We start from the raw sequence: 22815 nt of genomic DNA on the forward strand, positions 1-22815 counted from the left end.
CCCATTTTGAACTAGGCCCTACACCATCATGTACATTCTGAAGATCTGCCACAAAGTTCTTGTGTATACCCCACTGGTGTAGCTCAAGAACAGCAACCAAAATACACCTCACGTTGCATTGATGGGCCTCACAAGTAATTGATTCATTAGGAGTTAGCACCAAGCTAATCAAATAACTTGAAGAACTAGACAAAACTTTTAGACACTCCCACTGATAGCTACATGAGATGCTGCTGCCTCCCGTCGCCGCGAGGATGGGCTGAAGCAGCTCGCTCGACTCGATCCAAGATGAGATACTGCTGCCTCCCGCCACAGCGCGCGACTCGTTTGACACGATCGACGAAGCGCTCCCTCCGGCCACGAGTGACACGAGCGAGGAAATCCTCCCGTCGCCGCAATCGACACGATCGAGGAAATCCTCTCGCTGCCGTGCTCGACTCACGCCGTAAAGCTCTAACATAGAAACGATGTCATTTAGTAGGATTGAGATGGCTCTAACATAGAGATGTCGTTTAGCAGAATTGAGATGAGATTAGAGACATATTACTTTGAGATTGTAACTAGCCACGTGTCATGCAGAGAGCGAAGGTCTATCAGATTATTATCAGGTCGGGTCTCGTGGAATTTTCTTCCACTATCCCGCGCCGAAAGCACAGAACTTGGCCCCACCAGGCAGAGACCCAATTCATCAAACCTTCTTCCTCTTTGGGCCTGCTCTCCTTCCCACTTGGGCCTTCTCTCTCTCTCTCTCATGGCGGCGGCGTCGACGCCGCAGGGGGTGGCGGAGCGGCGGGGCATCCCGGCGGCGGCCTTCGTGGAGGACGTCGAGGCCTACCTCCGCCAGGCCGGGCTCGACGTCAGCTCTGCCCTCGCCTTCCTCCAGGAAAGGTACCCCTCTCCACTCCCCTTGCGGTGAATTGGTTGGTAGCCTAGGGATATCGGCATGTTCCGGGGCGCGCTTGATCCGGGAATCGCATCTTGGTATCGGAGGTTTTGCGTCGGGGCTGTCAGGGTCCGTGGCTTGGATCCACGCTCTAGCTCTCTGCGAGTTCCTCGGACGCGTGCCTTAGCTTGCGGGAAGGTGGATGCTTTGTCCGGATCCTGGCTGCTTGTTGTTTGGATCCTTGGGTGTTGCGCCGGCGGCTTGTTCGGTGACCTGACGAACTGGGAGCTTCCTTCAGGGCTTTGCGCGGGCTTTTGGAGGTATTGCTGGGTTCATAGGTTGATCCTGTGCTTGGATCTCTGCGAAATCCAGTCTCCATGCCATCACCTTCGTGGAGGCCCAAGAGGGGTGCTTCAGTTCCTCTCCTTGCACCCTAGCTCGTTCTGCTGGGCTTGGTGTAATGACTTGCTGATATTACTTGGCCCTTGACTAACTGTAATGAAATTGAGGTTGCTGTAGTATTGTGAAGGTGACTTTGTTGCTTCAGTCATCCAATCTTGCTGAATGCTGATGACACACTTAGGGGCGCAAATGGAACAGATATTTCATGACCATCCGACCGCCCGAAGGGGTTCAAAGCAAATATGGGATAACCGATATCCGTGTTCCATACTATCTGTCCGTATCCGATCCGATATCTAAAGTATCTGAATGTTACGTGTTACGAGAAAACCTACTATGATTTCACTTAAAAACATGATAATATATAGATAGATTATCACACATCCGTAGACAGTAATACTGAATGCTCTTGTTTTCACATCTCACCGATCACTCTCTCATTGTGCTCACTTTGATTGCACCCCTATACTGTTTAATGTGATGTATGGGGATGCAAATGAAGTGAAAAATTTCTATCTATCCGACCATTCGACCGCCCGAAGGGGTTCGAAGCAAATATGGGCTGACCAATATCCGTATCCGACACTGTTCGACACTATCCGTGTCCGATCCGACTTTGAGAAAAAAATGTGGGATAAGATATAGGATCAACGATATCCATCCGTATTCGATACGATTGCACTCCTACGCACCTGAATACCAAGCAATTGGCCCTATTGTTTGTAGAAGAGAAAACCATGAATCCAGCTGCTTACGGCTGGAAGCCAGATTTATTATGGCTTGCACTGCATTTCTTGTTCCTCGTAGACTTAGATTTTGCTTCATCTGGGAAACACTTTTTCTTCTTTGTGATCTTATGTACTTCATTTTATGTTTCTAATTAGACGTTATTGGAGGACAACACCACTTATTTTACCCCTTTGTAGCTCTGAGGTGGACATTGGCTTTTTCATGTGGGCTTTTTTTTTTTTTTTAATTATAGCAGCCCCTTCAGGCAATCTCTGAGAGGTCTGCGATTACATAGTCCCTAAGTCAATGCTACCATGCAAAATCTGCCGTGAGTTGTCCGATCAATGTGAGGAAGGGTTGTGTTCTGTTCAGTTATGGGACGCAGTTCATTCCCACGTTGGCTGAATGACTCACACTGGGAATTCACATGTTTGCACTGAAATGATGGTTTTTGATACAGTGGTATATATGTCCACTATGCCCTAGTTGTTTCTTTATATATTCTCTTTTGCAGTAAATGAATTTGTTTTTCCATGCTTCCATTGATGTTAATCGAGAATGTCATTCTAGGTTGACACTCTGTTAGTATTCTTACTTGTTGTATATTGTACTTTGTCATGGAAATTTACAGTTTTTTTTGTTTGTGTGTGTGGTGGTGGCGTGTGCGATGAGGGGGGGGGGGGGTCGTGGTGGTGGTTCTATTCTCCTATGCTAAAACTTTGCACAACTTTATAAGCGAATGAGAGGCTGAGATTATGGGATCTTTAGTACTTCCTTTAGAAATGGTAAGTAAGTTTTTGAAAGAATCAAGACCCATATATACCCCATTCATCGATTCCCCTCTATTTCCATTACTGCCCATGTTGAACTAGTGCCTATCGTTGGATGTCAAACAAAAACAAGATGAAGTGCCATGAGATGAGGATAGCATGTGTCCAACTGGACTTGATTATGGTCATGCTGCTGCAGCTGCATGGAGATAGTGTTGAATTGTTGATCCTGTAGTGGAACAAGAAAGCACAGTCTAGCTACTGGCTCTGGCTTCCTTGCAATGTGCATGAAATAGGGTTATTGGTTTATATACATAACTGTTTCGAGGTTGGACATAGACCTAGGATTTGGACCTTGCCCAATATTGTACTAGTCTGCCCCAAGAATAACTATGTTTGCAAGATCTGTGCGAATTGTTGGTAAGACAGCTTAAAAGCATCCTCTCATAAGCTGGTTCTTCCTGCAGCACTTTTGCATAAAGCCGAGACAATAAACAGAGAATTTTTCTTATGGAAAATGGCAAGTCAATTGGAGAAATCTTAGGGGCGATCGGAAAAAACATGATTGCGATAATTTCTTTGTTTCCAAATATCTAGCAGATTGTGGCAAAATCTTATTTGTTTGTGCATGTGTATCTTTTTTACTTCTTCCTTGGCTATGCTTTATTTTGAGGATAAATATAACCCGTATTTTGCCTTCTTTTTAGGCTACAGCAGTACAAGATAGTGGAGATGAAACTTCTAGCACAACAGAGAGATCTTCAGGTGCTCCTACTTTTTTGCTTAGATTTATGGAGGGATGCTAATATGAAGTACGATTATGTTTTATGATTAGTCAACTTAGTTTTGCTTAACATTATCACTGAGCTTATGGGTGGAAGTGCGATTTGCTTTTTCATCTCAGGATTTTGTCCTTTGATTATATATCGCCAAAGTCCTTAATGTCTTCATGATACACAGATACAGACACAAGTATAAGCTAGTACAAATTAAGGTTTTTGAATTAGTGATATAGAAAAGTTGACTTATTGTTCTTGTACTGAATTTCTGATTAACCAATCTGATTTAAATAACTTATATTAGCAGTTGTCAGTTGTGGGTACTAATGTAGTAATATTAGCAACTTAGCAGATGTAACATTAGCTTCCATTCTGTTGCTACAGGCAAAAATTCCAGATATAGAGAAGTGCTTGGACATTGTTGCAACATTACAAGCTAAAAAGGCTTTCGGTGAGGTTTGTATAATTTCTTAGAAATCATGAATCAACTTTTGCATTTTCTATCATGATGATGATGTTATTGTTGAAATATGTACTGTAGCACTTAGACCCGTATGTTTTTGAGGGGCCCTTAAACAGGGGTTTGATGTTTAGGACTGATGTTTTGCATGCTTCATGGATTACTTTATCTTATTTGAGGGCAGTAGGTTATCACTCTTTTGGACCTATGTTCTGCTTGTAGATCACTTGTTTTACCTGTAGTTACCATTTAAACATTACATAGTGCACATTTTTGGGGAAACTGGGCACTAGTTTCTTGATAGTTTCTTAAAGCTCAACCATGTTGAACATTAGTTGGAGTTCTGTTTGAGCAGATCAATCATCTCTACCATGTACATCAATGCAGGCGCTCATAGCTGATTTTGAACTATCCGAGGGAATCTACTCACGTGCAAAAATTGAGGATACCGACTCAGTGTGCCTATGGTTAGGTGCCAATGTGATGCTGGAATATTCCTGCGATGAGGTTATATTGACCTCCTTATTTTCATTTCCTTTTGCTTTATTCCAGCCCTCTAATTTCCTGAAATTTTGCAGGCCAATACCCTCTTGAAAAAGAATTTGGAAAATGCCAAGTCCAGTTTAGAAGTCCTTGTTGCTGATCTTCAGTTCTTGCGAGACCAACAAACCATCACTCAGGTAAAATGGTTATTACTAGCTTAAATGGTCTTAAATTTGCGTGATCGAGCAATGAGCAAGTTGAAATGGTCTTAAAGATTAAGCAATGCGCATAGCGTGATCTCATAACCTATACCGTGGAATATCTTCTTCAGGTTACAATTGCTCGGGTATTCAACTGGGATGTGCACCAACGAAGAAGCAAACAGGCTGTAAAGGAATCTTGATCAGCTATTTCATGGGATCAGGCAATGAGATTGGGACAATTTTTGTACCTTTTGCTACCTCTGGCAGATTGGTCCATCAGTGTTGTTGATGTTGCTTTCGCTGTGTAACAATGTATCAATTTATTCTGTTTACTGGTTTGGAACTCTTGAGTAGAAGATGGTATTTCACTTCAGTTTTCACTACTTGCCCATCTTGCATTTGATAGATAACATCTCTACAAACTAGTTTACCGTTCTTCAGAGTTCAGAGAGAGGTCTTGCACTTGCCCAACATCTAGTTGGAGCAAGATAAAACTTTCTCTAAGATGTTTACTGGTTTGCAATCCTCTCCGAGATAAACTCTCCTTTGTCATGTTGACCAAAACTTTGAAAAGGGAGAGCAGATGAGATGAGTAATTAGGTTTTACATCGACGATGTTTTATTGCTCGATTAATACCTATGTTATTACGTGTCTGGTCAATGGTCATGATCATGATCGTACCATACTAACGACATGGTGGTGTTCTGGAGCTTTAGTAATTAAGAACTGACAGCTACAACGTTTTTACTGTCATTACAAGAGATGAATAAATTTGACTGAGCTGATTCTTCAGTCACAACTCACAATAGTTAACTGCCTGATTTGACCTATCACAGCCTCGCAGTACACCAAACAAATCGCATGCTTTAGGCTCTAGTCTGCTTGATGATGTTAAGCTTTGACAAGCTTGAATTTGACCAAAGCTGAGCCTATAAATACGTGGCAGACCAGGTTCTATTAAAGATGGCTAACTGAATCGTGCCTATTGAGTCAGTTCGAGACACGGCACTATAGACACGGTTCAGGCACGAAGATAGACGGACCATGCCTGGGCCGACACCTCGGCACGGTAGGCCGGTACGGTACGGCCCAATTTAGACGGGCCGGCACGGGCACAGCCCACCCCGCTCCGCACCGATCGCCCATGCCGCCCTGCCTCTCCTCGTCGCCTGCCCTGCCTCTGCGCCGCCCACCGGCCCCGACCTACCGCTCGGTCACGCGGCCCCCGCCTCGGCCGCCTGCCCCGCCCCGGTCGCGCCACCTCACCGCCCCGGTCACGCCACCTCACCGCCCCGCCCCGCCCTGGCCGCCCGTCGGCCGCTCGGCCCCATCGCCCAGTGGCCCGGCACGGTACTATGCTTCACAGGTCGTGTCGTGGGCCAAGGACGCGGCACACGGGCCGACACGGTACGGCCCGTTACAGTATCTGAGCCTATCGGGCGGGACCGGCACGACTGACCTATTTGACCATCTTTAGGCTCTGTAATATGAATCCATCTTTCTCCACCCCGCAGCCAAAAACGCCAACGAGGTAGGGGCGGCCGCCACCGAACTCAATCATGCAATCTTGCTGTCTACTTGGACCATCTTCTCACTCTTGCTGTCAACAAGGAGCTAGCAGAAGCTTCAGAGTTCAGACCCCTGTACTTGCATGCTCTGAAGTCTGAATCTCACACGGTGTTGCTCTCGCTCGGCAACTCTGAGTTTTACTCCATGACAGCAACAGTTCACATGGAAACCACATCTTGAGTTATGGCTAATTACAGGTCACAGTCCCAGCAATTTTATGTAGTTAATATGCTCTTGAATTCGGTCACTATGTTCCGTTGTTGCTGGTTAGAGCTTCCATTTGACCTGGTCTAGATTTTTCAGCTCGCCAAATGCAGTGGTCGGGGATCAGGAATTCAGGATAGCTTTGTCAAATGTACTTCAGCCAGGCGACAGATATTCGTTTCCAAGATGAATTTGTGGTTCTACATAAGTTGATCGGCGCAATCAATCCAGTTTGATCTTTCCCAAACCCGCCATTGATTTAGTTTGAGAAATTAGTAATACTATAGAACATAAGATTCTGTGGACACTGCATCTCGTATGGAAATTAAAGAGGGGGGGGGGGAGCGAAAATTCACATTTTTTAAAATTTCTGAAGAGGAAACTTTTGTAAATGGAAAGCAGGTGACACGTAATTCCGTGTCACCGAGGGCTACGACATTTGTAATGTTTAACGAAGTACATATCTTCAACTCCCAGACGACATTTCTCTGTTTCCTATGATCTTCATCTGGTAGAGCACTGGAGTGACCAACTGACCACCGATCATTATTCAGTAGCCAAATCTAGTAAAACCAACAGAGAAACATAGTTTTAAGACTCTAATCTACTTTATGATTTTTGCAGTAACTTTTTTTGGCGAGGAATATGTTGCAGCAAATTGGCAGTTGACACCATACAAACCACATGCTTAAGACTCTAATCTACTCCATATGATCCCAAATATAAGTCCATTCGGACTTGGGCACAAGAATTACGGTGGTGATACAATGACCCTATTGTCCACCAATTACTGCTAGAGTTAAGGTGAATAGTAAGTTTACTTCATTGATTATGGTGTATTTAAGTAGGAAGATACATGGAAGAATAAAGAAAAAAAATAAATTGGAGTTATGACGGACTTATATTTGGTGCATTTGGAGATCTATATTTGAGATCGGAAGGAGTAGTTAATGATGTTAAACGTTGACAGCTTATAATGCCAAGTTGAATCTGACGAAAGCTAGCCTTATAAATACTTGAGCAGGGTCTACAATGTACATCGATGTTCCTGCACCGCAGCCGCCCACAACGCCGACAAGGCGGCGGCATCGACAGGTCGCCCCCTGTCAAGATCCCATCTCCCAGACGAACTGGAAAAACATCATGCAATCTTCAAGGTGTCAGTTGGCCCGACATCTCTCTCTTGCTGCCATGATGCAGCAGAATTTTCAGGATCTTGTGCTTGCATTTCATGCCCAAACTCTGAACCTCACAAGCACTACTTGCCCTAATAGCACACAGGACTCAAGCCTAAATTCAAGTCGAATAGGACTCAGACATGGGTGGCGGGGCTGGCTCAGTTCCCTGTTGTTCTGCATTCTGAATTCTACTCCATGAGGACCATTACAGCAATAGACCAATTAATAGCTACCGGCCTGATTGTGGCAATCTCTGCATCTTTATGCAGTTAACATGCTCTTGAATCTGGTGAGTATTTTGCTGCTGGTTAGGGCTTCCATCTGCTTGGTCCAGATTTTTCGGCTTGCCAGATATTGTGGTTAGGAATCAGGATTGCTAGTCAAATGTAATTCAGTCAGGGATCACGCATTCTCGTTTTCAAGATGAATCTGTGGTGATGCATCAGCTAATCGGCGCCTTCATGAATGTAGTTTGATTTTTAGTGAAGGCGCGATTAATATTTTTAAAAGGCACCATTAGTTTAGTTTGAGAAGTTAGTGCAGAATATACATTTCTGTGGACGGTTGCTATCTACCAATCAACACCATTGCAATCAATCAGTATCGTCTTCTCTTCTTCCAAATTCTGAAGTCCAGGGAATTTATTGTTTCCATCAGGAAAGATCCCTCTGTTTCATAAATTTTATGACTTCCTAAAATTATGCAGTCAAAGATTTTTTTAACTTTGATCGTTGACTTAAAAAAAGTATTTGGATGGGTCATATGAACATAGTTTCACTGGTATCTTTGACTCACAAAAGAGTGCATGAGGCATCTTTATAAAAATTCTATGAAGAAATTTCATGGCCCAACCTTCACTCAACACTTGTATCTTGCTGCAAGAAGCTACATAGAAGACAAGTTCAGGTGGCACATACAGCAAATTTTTGAAATAAGTCCAGATGCTATTGAGTGGCTAGAGAAAAATCATGCTAGGATTTGGTATATGTCGGAGGATTAACTCCTGTCGCAGGGATCTCGAGAGACCCCTTTTTAGAGATTCGGCCGGGGGATGATTCTGAATAAGTTCGTCGGAGAAATAAATGGGAATGAATGCAACGACCGGTGGTGGGGGTGTTGACCTAGTGCAACAAGAAGTAAATGCGCCGGAATTTAGACAGGTTCGGGCCGCACGGGGGCGTAATACCCTACTCCTGTATGGATGCTATAACTGTCCTGAGGAAGTCCTTCAAGGATGTTGCTGGTTACAAGAATGTGGGTCTATCTAAGAGCTTGAGGCTCCTTGTTCTTCGGCTGGGACTAAGCTCAGCCTTCCTCACAGTGTTTCTCTTGTGCGGTACTCTTCGTGTCCGCTTTCGGTCTCTGTTGTGCTATTCTTCGTCTCTTGTTCTGTTGCTATTTCTCGTCGTCCTCTTGCTTCTGTGCCGCCGGCTGCTTTAAGTACCCGCCGGCCGCGACATGCCCCGAACGTGAAGGAGGGGGCTCGAGTTCCGAGACGTCATAAATGGAAAGGGCGTCATCATTTCTTCTGGGCAAAGTGACCGGGGGTGGAAAATGGGTCGCACGCCTGGTCGCCCGTCACCATAAATGCCCTGGCAACGGGTGCCATGGAGAGGGCCCACCGGGCAGCCGCAGGGCAACCCGGCGTGCTCGCCCTGTCTTGTTCCCCTGCCACAGCAGCGCGGCAGACGGAACACCTTGATCCTTACGACGCTATCCCGAGACAAGCCGGATGGCACGGGACGGGACCCGTGCAATTAATGACCCCACGCCTCTCTGCCAAAACATGGCAGGAACTGACGCTGAGCGCGGCGGGAGCAGTTGGAGGTGTCAGGCCACGCACGCTCATTAAATGCGGCCTCGGGCCTCTGACTGGTTGACACCTCACCGGTAGGCCCCTCGGGGGTCTTTCTGGGTCATCGAGGTACCGAGTGCTCGGAGGTACTGTTCGCATCCCCGAGCACTCTCTCCCGAGAATACATATCCTTGTCCTCGGGGTGCCGGGTGCTCGGGGGTACTGTTCACCTCCCCGAGCACTTTCTCCCGAGCACTCTTGCACGGACCCTCGGGGAACCGAGTACTCGGGAGCTGCCGTGTGCAGCCCCGAGCACTCTCTCCCGGGCACTCTTGTACGGATCCTCGGGGAACCGAGTGCTCGGGGGCCGCCGCGCGCAGCCCCGAGCACTCTCTCCCGGAACTTAGCTCTTCTGATCGTCGGGGGACTAGGGTGTTCGGGGGTGACCGGACACCTCCCCGAGCACTTTCTTCCCGGTACTTGGATTCCGTGAATCATCGGGGAACTAAGGTACTCGGGGGCCACCGACCGTGGCCCCGAGCACCTTCTCCCGGGACTTGATCTTTTCTCATCCTACAGGAGAGACCTCTCGGGATGGCGCCATGTGGCGGATGGCTAGCCTGGCCTCGGGATTCGGGGACCCCTGGTTCCTGATACACCGACAGTATAGGTGTGGGTTCTCAGAAGCCAGCAAGTGTGACTACCTGACAAACCATGTGTCCGAAAGTTTCAACAACCAAATCAAATCATACAAGGGCCTGCATCTTCATGAGCTAGTAGATACACTTAGGGAGATGATTATGGAAAAGATGGCTCTAAGAACGAGGGTGGGAAGACAGATGGAGGAGGGGATCCTTCCTAGTGTTATGAAGGATCTGCATAAAGCTAACAACATGCTCATAATAGTGAAAATTGCAAGAAGTGATGATGATTTTGCAGAAGTTACATTGGTTGATCCTTACAATATCACTAGAAGGCATACAGTGGATTTGGAAAACCACAAATGTTCACGCAAATAGTGGCAACTAACAGGAAAACCTTGTAACCATGTATTGGGATGGATATGTACCAACAGAGGTGTAAAAATTGAAGATTTTGTTCATAAATACTACTCTATCTAGAAATTTAGAGCTGCGTATGCTGCTATGATTCCACCAATGCCAGATAGGTTACAATGGCCTGTGGTTGACCTGGGCTTCAAGGTATTTACACCTAAACAAAAAAGAGGAGCAAGGAGGCTTAGAGTTCATAGAATAAGGGGATTCTTGAACCTGGGGCAAGAAAGGTGATGTGTAAAAGATGTGGAGGTTTTGGTCACTTTGAGAAAACCTGAAAGCTTGCAAAAGCACCTAATACAAGATAAGTAGCTAGTCAATCAATACCAAACAAGAGGTAAATTGTAAAAAAAAAAACCTGTCTAAATCACTAATTTTTTGCCCTTATAACTATCTAAATTTAACTTTCCAACTGTGTACGAAGCGACAAGGTGGCACTCAGGAGGGTGATAGCCATGCTACAAAGAAGAAGAATATGCCAAAGAAGAGGAAGGCTCAAGCTACTGCAAGTGCACCTCCTGTGCGAGTAGTTAGAAAGCTCTCAGAATGGCTTAGCATGTGAATGTTTTGTGCCATCTGGATGTATGGTGTGCTGTTTTTATGATGTTATGAATTTATGGACATCTGAATCTATTGTTATGTTATGGTGTGTATGGATGTATGGACATCCGAATCTATTGGTATGTTATGGTGTGTATAGATGTATGGACATATGTTATGGTATGATGCCAGTTCTATGCAGTGCATGTTATGGACATATAAATATGAATGTTCAATGCATATTCAGTACTTTGTATACTTTCCATCTCTATTTTGACATGTGTTTGTGTGTGACAGTTCTTGCATCAACATTAAAATTATGTACAAGAATGCTCTAGAAGCACATATATAGTAAAATTCTGTACAAGATATATCTTAATTTTGGAAGTGAGCATATATATGTACAATCTCATATATGCACATATATGTTCAGAATTTAGCACAGATATGTACAATCTTAGTCTCCTCACCGAACAAAAGCACACATATGTAGCAAAATGAACATTTGAACATGTTTACATAACTGAACAAAGGGAGCACAAATATGATCAACTGACTGAAACACAGATTGTTCATCCAAACATGTTGACAACAAACAGAGGTTGTTCATCTACCAACATTACACATAGAGTTTATAATGATTCCAAACATTACACCTACAAATACAGCAACTGCACAGGCATTGTCTAGTACAAATCCTCTCTTTGGCTTCATCTCCAGAACTAGCTGCTTCATCTCCTGCTTCATCTGCAAAAGCTAATGCTTTAACTCACCTATTGGACCCTACTGTTTTCCATCTACATACGACCTACAACCTATATCAACTTTCTCCAATTGGAGCAAATATCGCTCATAATCCCTTCCCTACTTGAAAAATACACATTTCTTGTTGACTCAGAGGTTCTGGGTTGAGGTCAGAACCTCCGTGTCGAGCCGGAACATTCGGGTGTTGCTCCAAGCAGGGGTTCTTGTTTAGGCTTTTTTCGGTTTAACTTGGAACTTTCGGGTTATACCCGGAACCTCCAGGTTGGGTCGAATTGTCCAGGTGAGGCTCCGAGCGAGGGTGCTTAGTTAAAGTTAAATCGAATTACCCAGAACTTCTGGGCTATACCCAGAACTTCCAGGTGGGGGTTCTCGGTTAACTCTAACTAGGATCACCCAGAACTTCCGGGTTCTAGAAAAAACACGTTCTCATTGATTTCTTTGCCGATTCATCTTGCATGTTAAATCTATCCCACATAAACATGTATGCACTAGGCCAAGGTTTCTAGTCTCAATTTACACACTAAACCCACACGATTTCTGAGTACAATTCAACGGGATTTTCCAGTGGTACCTAGAACTTCTAGGTTGCACCTGGAACCTCCGGGTTCAGGCTGAACACGGGTTTCATGAGAAATTTTGGTTGATTTGATTTTCAAACCTCACCAATTCAAAGAGACTAAGGGTTTTGCACTAGCACATAGGTTCTACACTTCATCCACTAACCAAACAACACGATTTCCTAGCTCATACCCATCCAAAACCCTCTTTTAGATCCAAACATCAAGAACACCAAAAGGGGTCAGGAATGGCTCAAATCCTTCATGTATGCACAAAATACTTGGATAGATGGGAAACCTAGAAGCTAGGAACCGTGAGGGTACCACACATGTACCTCGATTTTGCTTCTTGAAGGAGGAATCCAACGGAGAATGAGAGAGAGCTTGAAGGAGAGGGGGAGAATCTCTCATGCTGCTATTTCGGCTGGGAGAGAGGGTGATGAGGCATGGGGAGGAGTGAGGGGGTGGGGCTGCAGCTGAGGGAGAGGGAGGGGTGGTTGGCCAATTCTAGTGGATCCTATGCGTTAGAGAAACAAGATATTTCAACTGCAAATTCTATTCTTTCTCTCTCATTTTCTTTCTCTCTTTTTATTACCCAAACCGAGGTGCTCTAGTGCTCCAAAAATAAAATTGCTCAAAATTAAACATGATGATAATGCTGCATTATTATACTTAAATACATGATTACGAGTTTGGGACGTGACAATAAAGAAGACACCAATGCACAGTAGTTGATTGCCAAATTAAGTATTGATCCTACAGCAGTATCATCCTTTACAATGACTAACGGCATTTTGCGCTACCAAGGTTGTATATGTGTTGGTTCAAATCCGACAACACAAGCACACATACGTACATCACTACATTCCAGTGTGATTGGGGGACATTTAGGCATTCAAGTGACATACTCTCGAGTGCGCAAACTCTTTGCTTGGTCTGGATTGAAGAAATCAGTCTAGTAATTCATGAATGCTTGTACAATCTGCTGGCAATCGAAATCTAAACATGTGAGGTATCCTGGATTCCTTCAACCGCTTCCTGTACCCAATTATACCCAGCAGATCGTCTCTCTCGATTTTATTGAAGGGCTTCCCCGATCTGCTGGCTTCAATTGCATTCTAGTTGTGGTTGATAAACTTACAAGGTATGCCCATTTCATCCCTCTCTCACATCCTTACACGCTTGGCAGATTGTGCAAGTATATCTCAACCAGGTGTATAAGCTTCATGGTTTGCCCCAAACTTTTATCTCTTATCGCGATCGCTTGTTCACTATTGCCTTGTGGAAAGAATTGTTTAAATTGTCAGGAACAGAATTGAACATGAGCTACTCATACCACCCACAAATGGATGGGCAGATCGAATGCATTAATCAATGCCTTGAAGCGTATCTCCACTACTTTGTTCATGCTTGTCCGACAAAATGGCACAATTGGATCGCGCTCACAGAGTTCTGGTACAACACGTCCTCTCACTCTACTCTTGGTTGTTCTCCATTTGAAGCCCTTTATGGTCATAGCCCTCACCATTTTGATATTCTGGATTCATCAGTGTGCGTTGTTCCTGATATGGCCGATTTGATGGAAGAGTGCCAGCTTCACACTGAAGTGCTGAAACAGCATTTGCACCGAGCTTGCCAACGCATGAAGCATCAAGCGGATCAAAAAAAGATTGGAACGCTCATTTGTGAAGGGTGATTGGGTGTATTTGAAGCTTCAATCGTACCTGCAAACCTCAGTAACGGATCGAGCTAACCACAAATTAGCTTTCCATTTCTTTGGTCCCTTTCAGGTGATTCAGCACATTGGGACGATCACATACAAGTTGTTGCTGCCGAAGTCGAGTCGTATCCATCCGGTGGTGCATGTTTCCCAGCTACACAAGGCACTGCCTCCGTCAATGCCGCATCATGACAAGTTGCTAGAACCATCGGATGGGACATCACCGGCGGAACCAGCAGCAATTCTCGCACGGCGACTACACCGCCACAGGTCAAAGGTGACGGAACAAGCCTTGGTCCAATGGAAGGGACAACCAGCGGATCTAGCGACCTGGGAGCGTCTCCCGAAGCTTCATCATCGTCTACCTCACGTGCCAGCTTGCAGACAAGCTGCTTCTGATGGAGGGGGGAATGTCACAACATCTATGGCGGTGAACCATTCGGCTGTCAGGAAGGGAAGAGCGGAAGAGGAAGGCAGGAACGATAAAGAGGCCCAAGGAGTTGGGTAACTGGCCAGAAGGCCCACGGTGCTGTACCTGCCAAATATCTGGGCCAAATGATCGAGCGCTGGCACTATATGAAGATGAGGTCGAAGTGTTGCGGGTGTGAAGAAAGCTAACAAACCTGAACTCTTTCCGTCCTCCCGTTTCTTTCTTCTTTCCCAAGAGCCTTCTTCCTCCTTAGAATCTGTATCCAGTACAGTGAACTTGTGATGATATCGAGTGGAACCCAATGGTGATTGAGAGGGACGTAACATAATATTGGCATCTTGGCGGTTGGCATCCATTCATGGCATATCGGCATCCCTGTTGCAATTTTTGTTTGATCTGATCGCCGTGGATGATTAAGTCCAACAGTATGGTTCTTTATGAGCTACAGAAATTGAGTCAGCATTTTCTGAAACCTTGAATGGAAAATCTTGGAAGAAAAGAATCTTATCTAACTCATTTATTAGTGACCATGCTAACCTACTTCCAAACATTTCAAGAAGAATGTTTGAACTACAGTAGTCAGTAGCTGACCATTTACCAGCAAATTTATCACAATCTGCGAGATGTGTATCAGGAACTGAAGGTGGATAAAGGCAAAAAAAATCTGGTAAAATGCAGTTTTAGTATCGGAGTTTTCATTCTGAATTCCTGGAATCATTACATAGAAAGGACGACCGCGCAGTTAATTTTCGACGTGAATTGGTAGGAGAGTTGTCTTCAATTAAGATTAGAGAGAAGTTTTACCTAGATAGGATGATCACACAATCATGGTATTTCATTTGTTCTTCTTTGCAGGTACGATTTATGGGTTTCTTGACGTGAATGCCATCCAATATTCCTACCAAGAATAGAAGTGTTTTAGGTTCATTTTGATGTTGCTCCAAGTTGTTGTACAATTTTCTCAGTCGAAAGAACTGAGAAACTTGTACGATACAGTGTCAGTAACCAACTAGGAACTAAACCAAACTGCCTTCGGATCAGGTCATTGCAATGCTATCACAAATTCTGATAAAGAGAACTTATATATATATTTCTTTTCTTTTTTGAGTGGAAGAACTTGCAGTTCACACCAACGTCACATACATTATATTTATGGCATTTCTTATCTCGCCAAGAAACGTTATAAATAATTGTCTCCCACCTTGAGATCTATATCATGTTGCTATATATCCAGCAATGGAATTTACTCTTGGAATGATAAGGGAAAACAAAATTTGTGAGAATCCCTCCTCTGCCGTGCATTTTCCAGGCACATGGGATCTTTTTTCTTCGTCCAGCCAATGGTTACGTGTTGAAGTACGAGTGGTTTATTAGACATTTTTGTTGTCAGCTTAAACTTTTGACTCCTGGTTAGATGTGAGAGGACGGACAGAGTGCTGAGGGTACTTAACTGCACATCTTTGAAATGATAGAAGGTCGAAAGTACAAGCAAATTTTACAACGTGGAAGACAAAAGTGTGTTCCATGATTAGTAAATAATGCAAATATAAGAACCAAGCATTGACTTGAATAGTCACTACATCCTAACCATTAGAGATTAAACCGGATGTTTGCTTTTTTATGTCTTATTAAGGTGAATTTTTTTCTAGTGATAGATAATACGTCTGTTTGATTATGATGATTTCTTCAATCTTCAAGGTCTCTATCTTTGATCTTCAATAAATATTGTAAGAACACATACGTATAGTACATATAGTGATAAGATTACGAAGGTTTTAGAGATTCCTAATACAAATGGCCTATCTTAAAGTAGATAGGACTAGAAAATACAAAAGTTGCATACATGTACATGCATGCATGTCCGCAAGCGCTCACTTGGCGCCGTGGCGCACGGCGCCATCGTTGCCGGCGAGCATGAGGTACTTATCCTTCCTGGTGAGCATGGAGCACTCGTACCCCAGCGCCTCTGCGATCATCCGCTGCGCGCGGTTGGCCACGTCGGTGCTCGCCGCCTTCCCCTCCCTCAGCGGCGCCGTGTCCACCCTGTCAAGGAACTGTACCGTGTAGCACATCCTGGGGTTGGACAGGTAGTAGAACGGGTCGACGCCCTTCCACCCGCCGGCCGTCGTGCCGTAGAACATGCTCGTCTCGGCGGCGAGCGCCACGGGCACGACGCCGCCATCGCCACCGAGTTCGGCGAAGAGCGGGCTGAACCGGAGCAGGTACGGCTCGCGGCAGGTGGTACCCTCGGGGCATACCACCACGCTGTCGCCGCCGCTGAGGAGAAGCGCCATGGCGGCGCCGTCGCGGGCGCGGTCCCGGGCGAGGTGCACGGTGCGGCCGATCGGGGAGATGAAGTCTGAGACGCGGCTCAGGCCGTAGGACACTGCGCGCACGGGCCGGTCCAGTGCGATGGACACGTACACCGGATCGATGAGCGTGCGGTGGTTGCAGGCGTAGAGCTGGCCGGAGGCGCCAGCGCCACGACTGTCCGGCGGCAGCGCGCCACGCAGGCGCCACGACTGGCCGGTGGCGGCGAGGATCGCCGTGGCGTGCCGGTACGGCAGGACGAGCGCGACGGCGAGGCGGACGACGGCGAGAGCTGCGCCGAGGGGGAGCCACGTGTACATGGCCACGGCGGCGAGCGGCGTCGGCCGGAAGGCGAGCCGGCCGTCGTGGAAGACGAGCGGCTTGGGGTAGTCGCGTCGCGCCAGGCGCCGCCACTTGCTCTTCTCCTCCTGGCTCACCACATGCAGCTCCTGGAGACATCATGCAGTACTTAGCAAGGACAATGACACCGAAATGTCACATCATATCATTTCAATTTTATCGGATATCCCTAAAGAGACGACCATGTAATGTCGATTTTGGCAACCTCATTTTAAACCTCGATCTCCACTTTGTATATATTTGACTGATACTCTGTGTTTGAGATACGTTAATATTTTTGAATTTTCACGGTGAGTGAGATATAAAATGCATGCAAAATTCCACACCGTTTTCAAGAAAAAAACATGTAAAATGCATGCAAAATTCCTTCCGGTGGTTGCTTTAAAAACCGTGCAGCCTTTTGTTGGGTTTCACACGTGCAGCATTCAAACAAATGAACCATGCCTTGCAAACGGACGGGAGAGGAGACCGAAGGAACTCCATGGAGCCTCCAGAGAACCCCACGACGTCGTCGTCGCCCTCAACAGCCTTCTTCCTCAGCTCCGACATCGTCTCGCCGTCTTCCTCCATGAGGCCGGTGTAGAACCCCCACACCGTCTTCATCTCCCTCGCCGCGACGGCGGTGGCCGCCGGCACCTGCAGGTACTCCCTCAAGAACGGCTCCACCATCACTCTCGGCATCGCGCTCGCCCACACTACCCTTGCCGGGTCTCCCACCCTCCGCGCCGCCTCGAGCGCCTCGGCCGCCACGTCCTCCAGGAGCCACCGCGGCAGCACGGCGCGGCCGGCGCGGAACCAGGACGCGCGCAGCCCGCAGAAGGCGACCGCGGCCATGGCCCTCAGGGCGAGGTCGCGGCCGGCGAGGGCGGCGAGGCTGGAGATGGCCGGGCAGAGGAGCAGCAGAACGAGGCCGCGGAGGAAGCCGCCAGCCTCGAGGGCGACGAGCATGAAGTAGGGGAAGAGGGAGCGCGACAGGAGCAGGGCGCCGTCGACGTCGACGACCAGCGTTGTCCCGGCGCCCGCGACCCCCGCCGCCGGAGGGGCGCACCTGTGTACGGTGGGTGAGAGCCGGGGCGGCGGCCGAGGAGCGGTGGTGCGGGGTTGGAAGAGTGTGGAGAAGAGCTCGTGAGCCGCCGCCGCCATCGTCTTCTTGGCCATGAAGGAAGGAAGAGCTAGCTTCTGCTACTACTGTTGCACCTGGCTAGCTACATCTTTCCATGTATATAAACAAGGAAAATTTGAAATGTGCTTGCCTAATTAAGTAGGGCTATACACGTGTGCATGCCTAATTACTTTTCTAAGGTAATGCTATTTTACATGTATCTATTTTATAATTGTTTCTAATGACAAATCGCGACCATCTGATGGAGATATGAAGGTTGAGCTATTTCTTAAACCTCTCAGCCTCCCAGTAGACTGACAAGACCCTGATGAAGCGGATATCGTGCTCCCCTATCTCACCCCTCCTCCTGTCATCTCCAGCGGCGTTCCACTATCGAATCAGCACTCACAATTTATCACCATAGTAACTTCTCCGTTTTAGAGCTCCCCTAGCTCGCTCTAACACTAACCTATCTGGTGGTACTCCCTCGCCTACAGATGGTGGCACAATTGAACTGATCTTTCTCTATAGGAGCTCTTCTAAGCTCGGCGACAAAAGAAGCCCCCACTCCCCTAACCTTATCACCGGCTATCATTCTTCATCGTCTGAGATATTAGGCTCATTTTCAAGCGCTTGATAATTAGAAAGTGTGTTTTTCTAAACCATAACTTGTATTCTTTTATCCGTTTGGCCAAGAGTGCATCTAGTTCTAAGTCGAGACTTAGAATTTGCATATCCTTAAGTCACCTATTCTAAACCTTTGGGTTAAAAAAAGTCAACAATCCCGATCAACGCCTACTCCCGCCCCTCTCCTAAACTTAACCCTTCTCTAAATTTTACAAGATTTAGTCACCTTAATCTAGCAACCTCTTCGGAGATTGTCCAATGAAAGGCACATAAGAAAAAAAATCAAGTAACTTTCACGTCAAAACTGCAATCCTTGTCTATCGAGAGACCGCATATCGCATATCTAATGGTAACACTTAAGAAAAAAAAAATCAAAGGCGCATCGCATATCTAATGGTGACACTTAATAAAAAAAATCAAAAGTAACTTTCCTGTCAAAACTACATTCCTTGTTTTTCGATAGGTAATATTTAATCATAAAAGTGTGGAGACCGGATAGTGGGGCGGGGTGGGGTGGGGGAGTGAGGCGATGTTTGCTGTATATACAAGTGAGTCATATAAGAAAATATCTATGATAATAATTATTTTCAGAAACAATTCCTTATATGACCTATCTGTAGTAATCATTCTATTATCATAAGTAAGTTGTCATACGTAACTACTTGTGGTAATTTACTTCTATAGGCGGTTCAAAAACGGAGAGACTCCCACTAACTGTTTAGGTGATTTGTTATATTATATGAGCTGCATGTGAAAATGTATGCAATGCGCAACTAGAGTCTAGAGCGCGTGTCAAGCTGAAGAAGGTGATGAATAGTTGTAGGCTCTGGATGGTTGCATGATCATATCCTTTTGAATTAGAAACGCTCAGGTTATACATTAAAAAGTACATTTTAGTTAATATTCTGCTACCGAATCATATATAGCTTAAATTGAACTTCATCCTTTGCTAACAATACATACACATTCATACTTCACCCCTGTTCTTTCTAACAGTACGTAATATATCAAACTTTCAAGTGGCTAAAAGATAAATGTTCCACACACAGTTTCCGAACTAAAAAAGGTATGCGTCTGCCGGGAGTCGAACCCGGGTCTATTGCTTGGAAGGCAATTATCCTAACCGTTGGACTACAAACGCTTTTTGATTTACCGTACTCGTTAGTATTGTTATCATTAAACATAAATTAAGGACAATGGAAAAGCCATGACTTGTAGATCTTAGATAGGTAGCTTAAAAAACGAAGAGCTACTGAAAGAGAAGCATACGGATTTCTAACTTTTCTGGAACTCTATAAGTTGTACTTAAAGGTTGGCACTAAAAGGTTTCCTATGAATTTAAAAGTCCATAATAGTTTGTTGGGAAATTTTGGCACTATTTTTCTAAGGAATATTTTTTCATGCCATTGCAATTTTGCACAATTCCTTATTTGCCATTGTCACTGACACAGGTGGTCCCACATATCATTGACACATCAATGGTAAATATGGGATTGCAATATTTTTTTAAAAGCAAATAAGGAATTGTCACATCCATTAAAAATGGAAAAAAATCGACAGTGAACTAGCATTGACCGGATCCTGATGGTAAAGGAGAGAATTACACTAAAACAAGAGTGGAAAATGAGAGAAGTGCATTTTCCAGAAAGATAATAGAGCTACAATTGGTGGAGAAACAAATTTATCTTCTTACCAACTGATGGTATCTAAGTTGAGTATAAACCTAGCTCACACCATACGCACATCATTAAATTAACAACCATCACTACCTCAGAAAAGGTTATCAGTAACGGGCGATAAACGTCATTAGTGATGTTCATACTCGTCACTCTAAACGTATTATTGATGGGTCTGGATCTGTCACTAATGACACACATTAGTGAAAGGTCTAGATTTGAATTCATCACTAATAACATATTAGTGACGGATTTAGATCCAGACCCATCACTAATGACTATACATCAGAGACGAGTCGAGTTTAAACCCGTTACTAATGACTATACATAAGTGACAGGTCAGATCCAAATCCGTTACTAATGATTATAAATTAGTGACGAGTTGGGTCCATACCCGTCACTAATGAGCACTTGAAAACCAACAAAAAAGAAGAGAAAATGGCTATAATATACAGAAGCCTGAAAGCCACTAATGAACAAATATAGTACATCATTAGGTTATTCGAATCGCTACAATATACAACAGAAAGCCAATTCAAGAGTTAATGCAAAACTAATGGGTAACTTCAACTAAGAATATTTTGCAATTACCATTAAAATCACATGACATTTGATGCCGTTGAAGATTCTTGGTGTTGTTTCATGAAACAAGACATGTATTTCAAGAATTTGTATCAACATCTATTTTCAACTAAAAACTTCAAACTTCCAGTGCGTCGCACACGAACACCAGGTAATAGATAGACTAGCAAGCAAGGAAGGAGTGTCATCTTTTCCCCATATATGTTATACTGCCCATAGGTGACACCACAACAGCAGTTCTCATGCAGAAAACTTCATCAGTGACTCAGCGTCAAGTAACCCATCTACGGACACCAGGCGCTCCTCAACATAACATTGAAGGCAACATATGGCACTAACATGTTTAAAAAATAGTTTAACTTCCTTTGAGCAATCTCTCTACGATGGGCCAACAACAGGCCTTCAAGGCTTAGCTTATGTAATAAGAAAATAGGACCTAGCTAATAGCATAGATAAAGTTGAGCCTACACCACATATCCTGCTACCTATATATGCTAACAAGTTACCGACACAAACCCATAAAAAAAGTTAGACACAAAGCGCTTGAGGTGTGAAAACTATATATATGACCACCTTAGACTTGCAGTTAAAATGCACTTTTCAGGCACTCATTTCTTCCTCCTTTGAATCCATGAGACTTATGAGTAAAATATACCTTGAAGCCTTTGCTCTGAGCAACTTCAATGATACTTTTTCTTGTTATACTAGACAATATTGTTCCTTTAATTGCAGGAGTAGGAATAACATTTCCCTGTTGAAAAAAGATAAGAAAAAAAAATCCATCGTGTCATCATAAACTTGAATAATAAACCCATAGTCCTCACTTAAGTGAAATAAAATTCCTCGAGAAAAATCATATAGCTGAAAGTTACTCCTAAATAGAAAGACATGTCTAAATTCATATGTATGAATGAGCAATTCATCGTCTGGGGAATAACGAGCACTTGAACAACCTAAGCAAGATTCACCTTCTCTTTAGCCCGTTATGACAATGGATGAATCAACCATAATACCACCTGAATTTTTTTTTGGTAAGCAGCTATCAATAAATTAATTAGGAAAAAGACTTGTACCTGAGAGGAACAAATATCTACCTTTCAAAGAAATCAACTAAGAAAATACATGTAAGACTTAAGAATATAGTCCTACATATCGTTAATAAGATCTGGCCTATTTCAAACAGGTTCTAAGATCGTCCATGAGATAAACATTTAGTCAAACCTAATAATCACAATCCCTAATAAACAGGAAACTCCAATAGTCTATGGCATACACAACAAAAATAGAAGAACCGATAATACAATCACAATCCCTAATAAATCCTTGTCTAAACATAATCAAATATCACAATAGACCTAAAATTGTGATTAGAGCGGCACTGAATCATCGTTTCTAATCAATCAATACAAATTTCGATCACTCACGCACCATGACCTGGTTCCGTACCCCCTCAATTATCAAGCAACAAACCAAATCAACCATGACCCGCAGGGAGGAGGCTCCCCGCCGCGCTAGCAAGCTGGCAGAGAGGGCGGGAGGCGACGGGGCCGTGGAGGAGCAAGGAGAGTCTGGCGAAGCGGAGCGTGCGTGACGCCAACACCATCGCGGAGCGGGGGAATGGGGGAATGAGATGGT

General features: G+C 44.7%; 2 protein-coding genes and 1 non-coding gene across 3 annotated transcripts; 1 reads left to right on the forward strand and 2 right to left on the reverse strand.

Moving 5' to 3' along the window:
* Window positions 1–662: 662 nt before the first annotated feature.
* Window positions 663–5092, forward strand: LOC133906647 (prefoldin subunit 3-like). Its single transcript, XM_062348600.1, has 6 exons — window positions 663–888; window positions 3492–3549; window positions 3948–4019; window positions 4411–4530; window positions 4602–4703; window positions 4838–5092. Exons 1-6 carry the CDS (start codon window positions 752–754, stop codon window positions 4907–4909), a joined length of 561 nt encoding a protein of 186 aa, XP_062204584.1. The 5' UTR covers window positions 663–751; the 3' UTR covers window positions 4910–5092.
* An 11295-nt stretch (window positions 5093–16387) lies between these two features.
* On the reverse strand, window positions 16388–18385 carry LOC133906633 (probable glycerol-3-phosphate acyltransferase 3). Its single transcript, XM_062348587.1, has 2 exons — window positions 17638–18385; window positions 16388–17282 (listed from the first exon to the last, which is right to left on the reverse strand). The coding sequence occupies exons 1-2, from the start codon at window positions 18349–18351 to the stop codon at window positions 16395–16397; spliced, it is 1602 nt and encodes a 533-aa protein (XP_062204571.1). The 5' UTR covers window positions 18352–18385; the 3' UTR covers window positions 16388–16394.
* Window positions 18386–19991: 1606 nt separating this feature from the next.
* Window positions 19992–20063, reverse strand: TRNAG-UCC (transfer RNA glycine (anticodon UCC)). The gene has a single exon. It is a non-coding gene; the product is annotated as a tRNA-Gly (tRNA).
* Between the last annotated feature and the right edge of the window lie 2752 nt (window positions 20064–22815).

Source organism: Phragmites australis, chromosome 23 (genome assembly GCF_958298935.1).
Source record: "Phragmites australis chromosome 23, lpPhrAust1.1, whole genome shotgun sequence".
NCBI classification, from domain to species: Eukaryota; Viridiplantae; Streptophyta; class Magnoliopsida; order Poales; family Poaceae; genus Phragmites; species Phragmites australis.

What these genes read in the sequence shown, in the direction of transcription:
- LOC133906647 (XM_062348600.1), top strand. Translation starts at nt 752, where the DNA reads ATGGCGGCGGCGTCGACGCCGCAGGGGGTGGCGGAGCGGCGGGGCATC. An exon ending in CTCGCCTTCCTCCAGGAAAG is followed by an intron (nt 889 to 3,491) that starts GTACCCCTCTCC and finishes CCTTCTTTTTAG; the next exon opens with GCTACAGCAGTACAAGATAG. An exon ending in TGGAATATTCCTGCGATGAG is followed by an intron (nt 4,531 to 4,601) that starts GTTATATTGACC and finishes GAAATTTTGCAG; the next exon opens with GCCAATACCCTCTTGAAAAA.
- LOC133906633 (XM_062348587.1), bottom strand. Translation starts at nt 18,351, where the DNA reads ATGGCCAAGAAGACGATGGCGGCGGCGGCTCACGAGCTCTTCTCCACA. An exon ending in CTCTCCCGTCCGTTTGCAAG is followed by an intron (nt 17,283 to 17,637) that starts GCATGGTTCATT and finishes TGATGTCTCCAG; the next exon opens with GAGCTGCATGTGGTGAGCCA.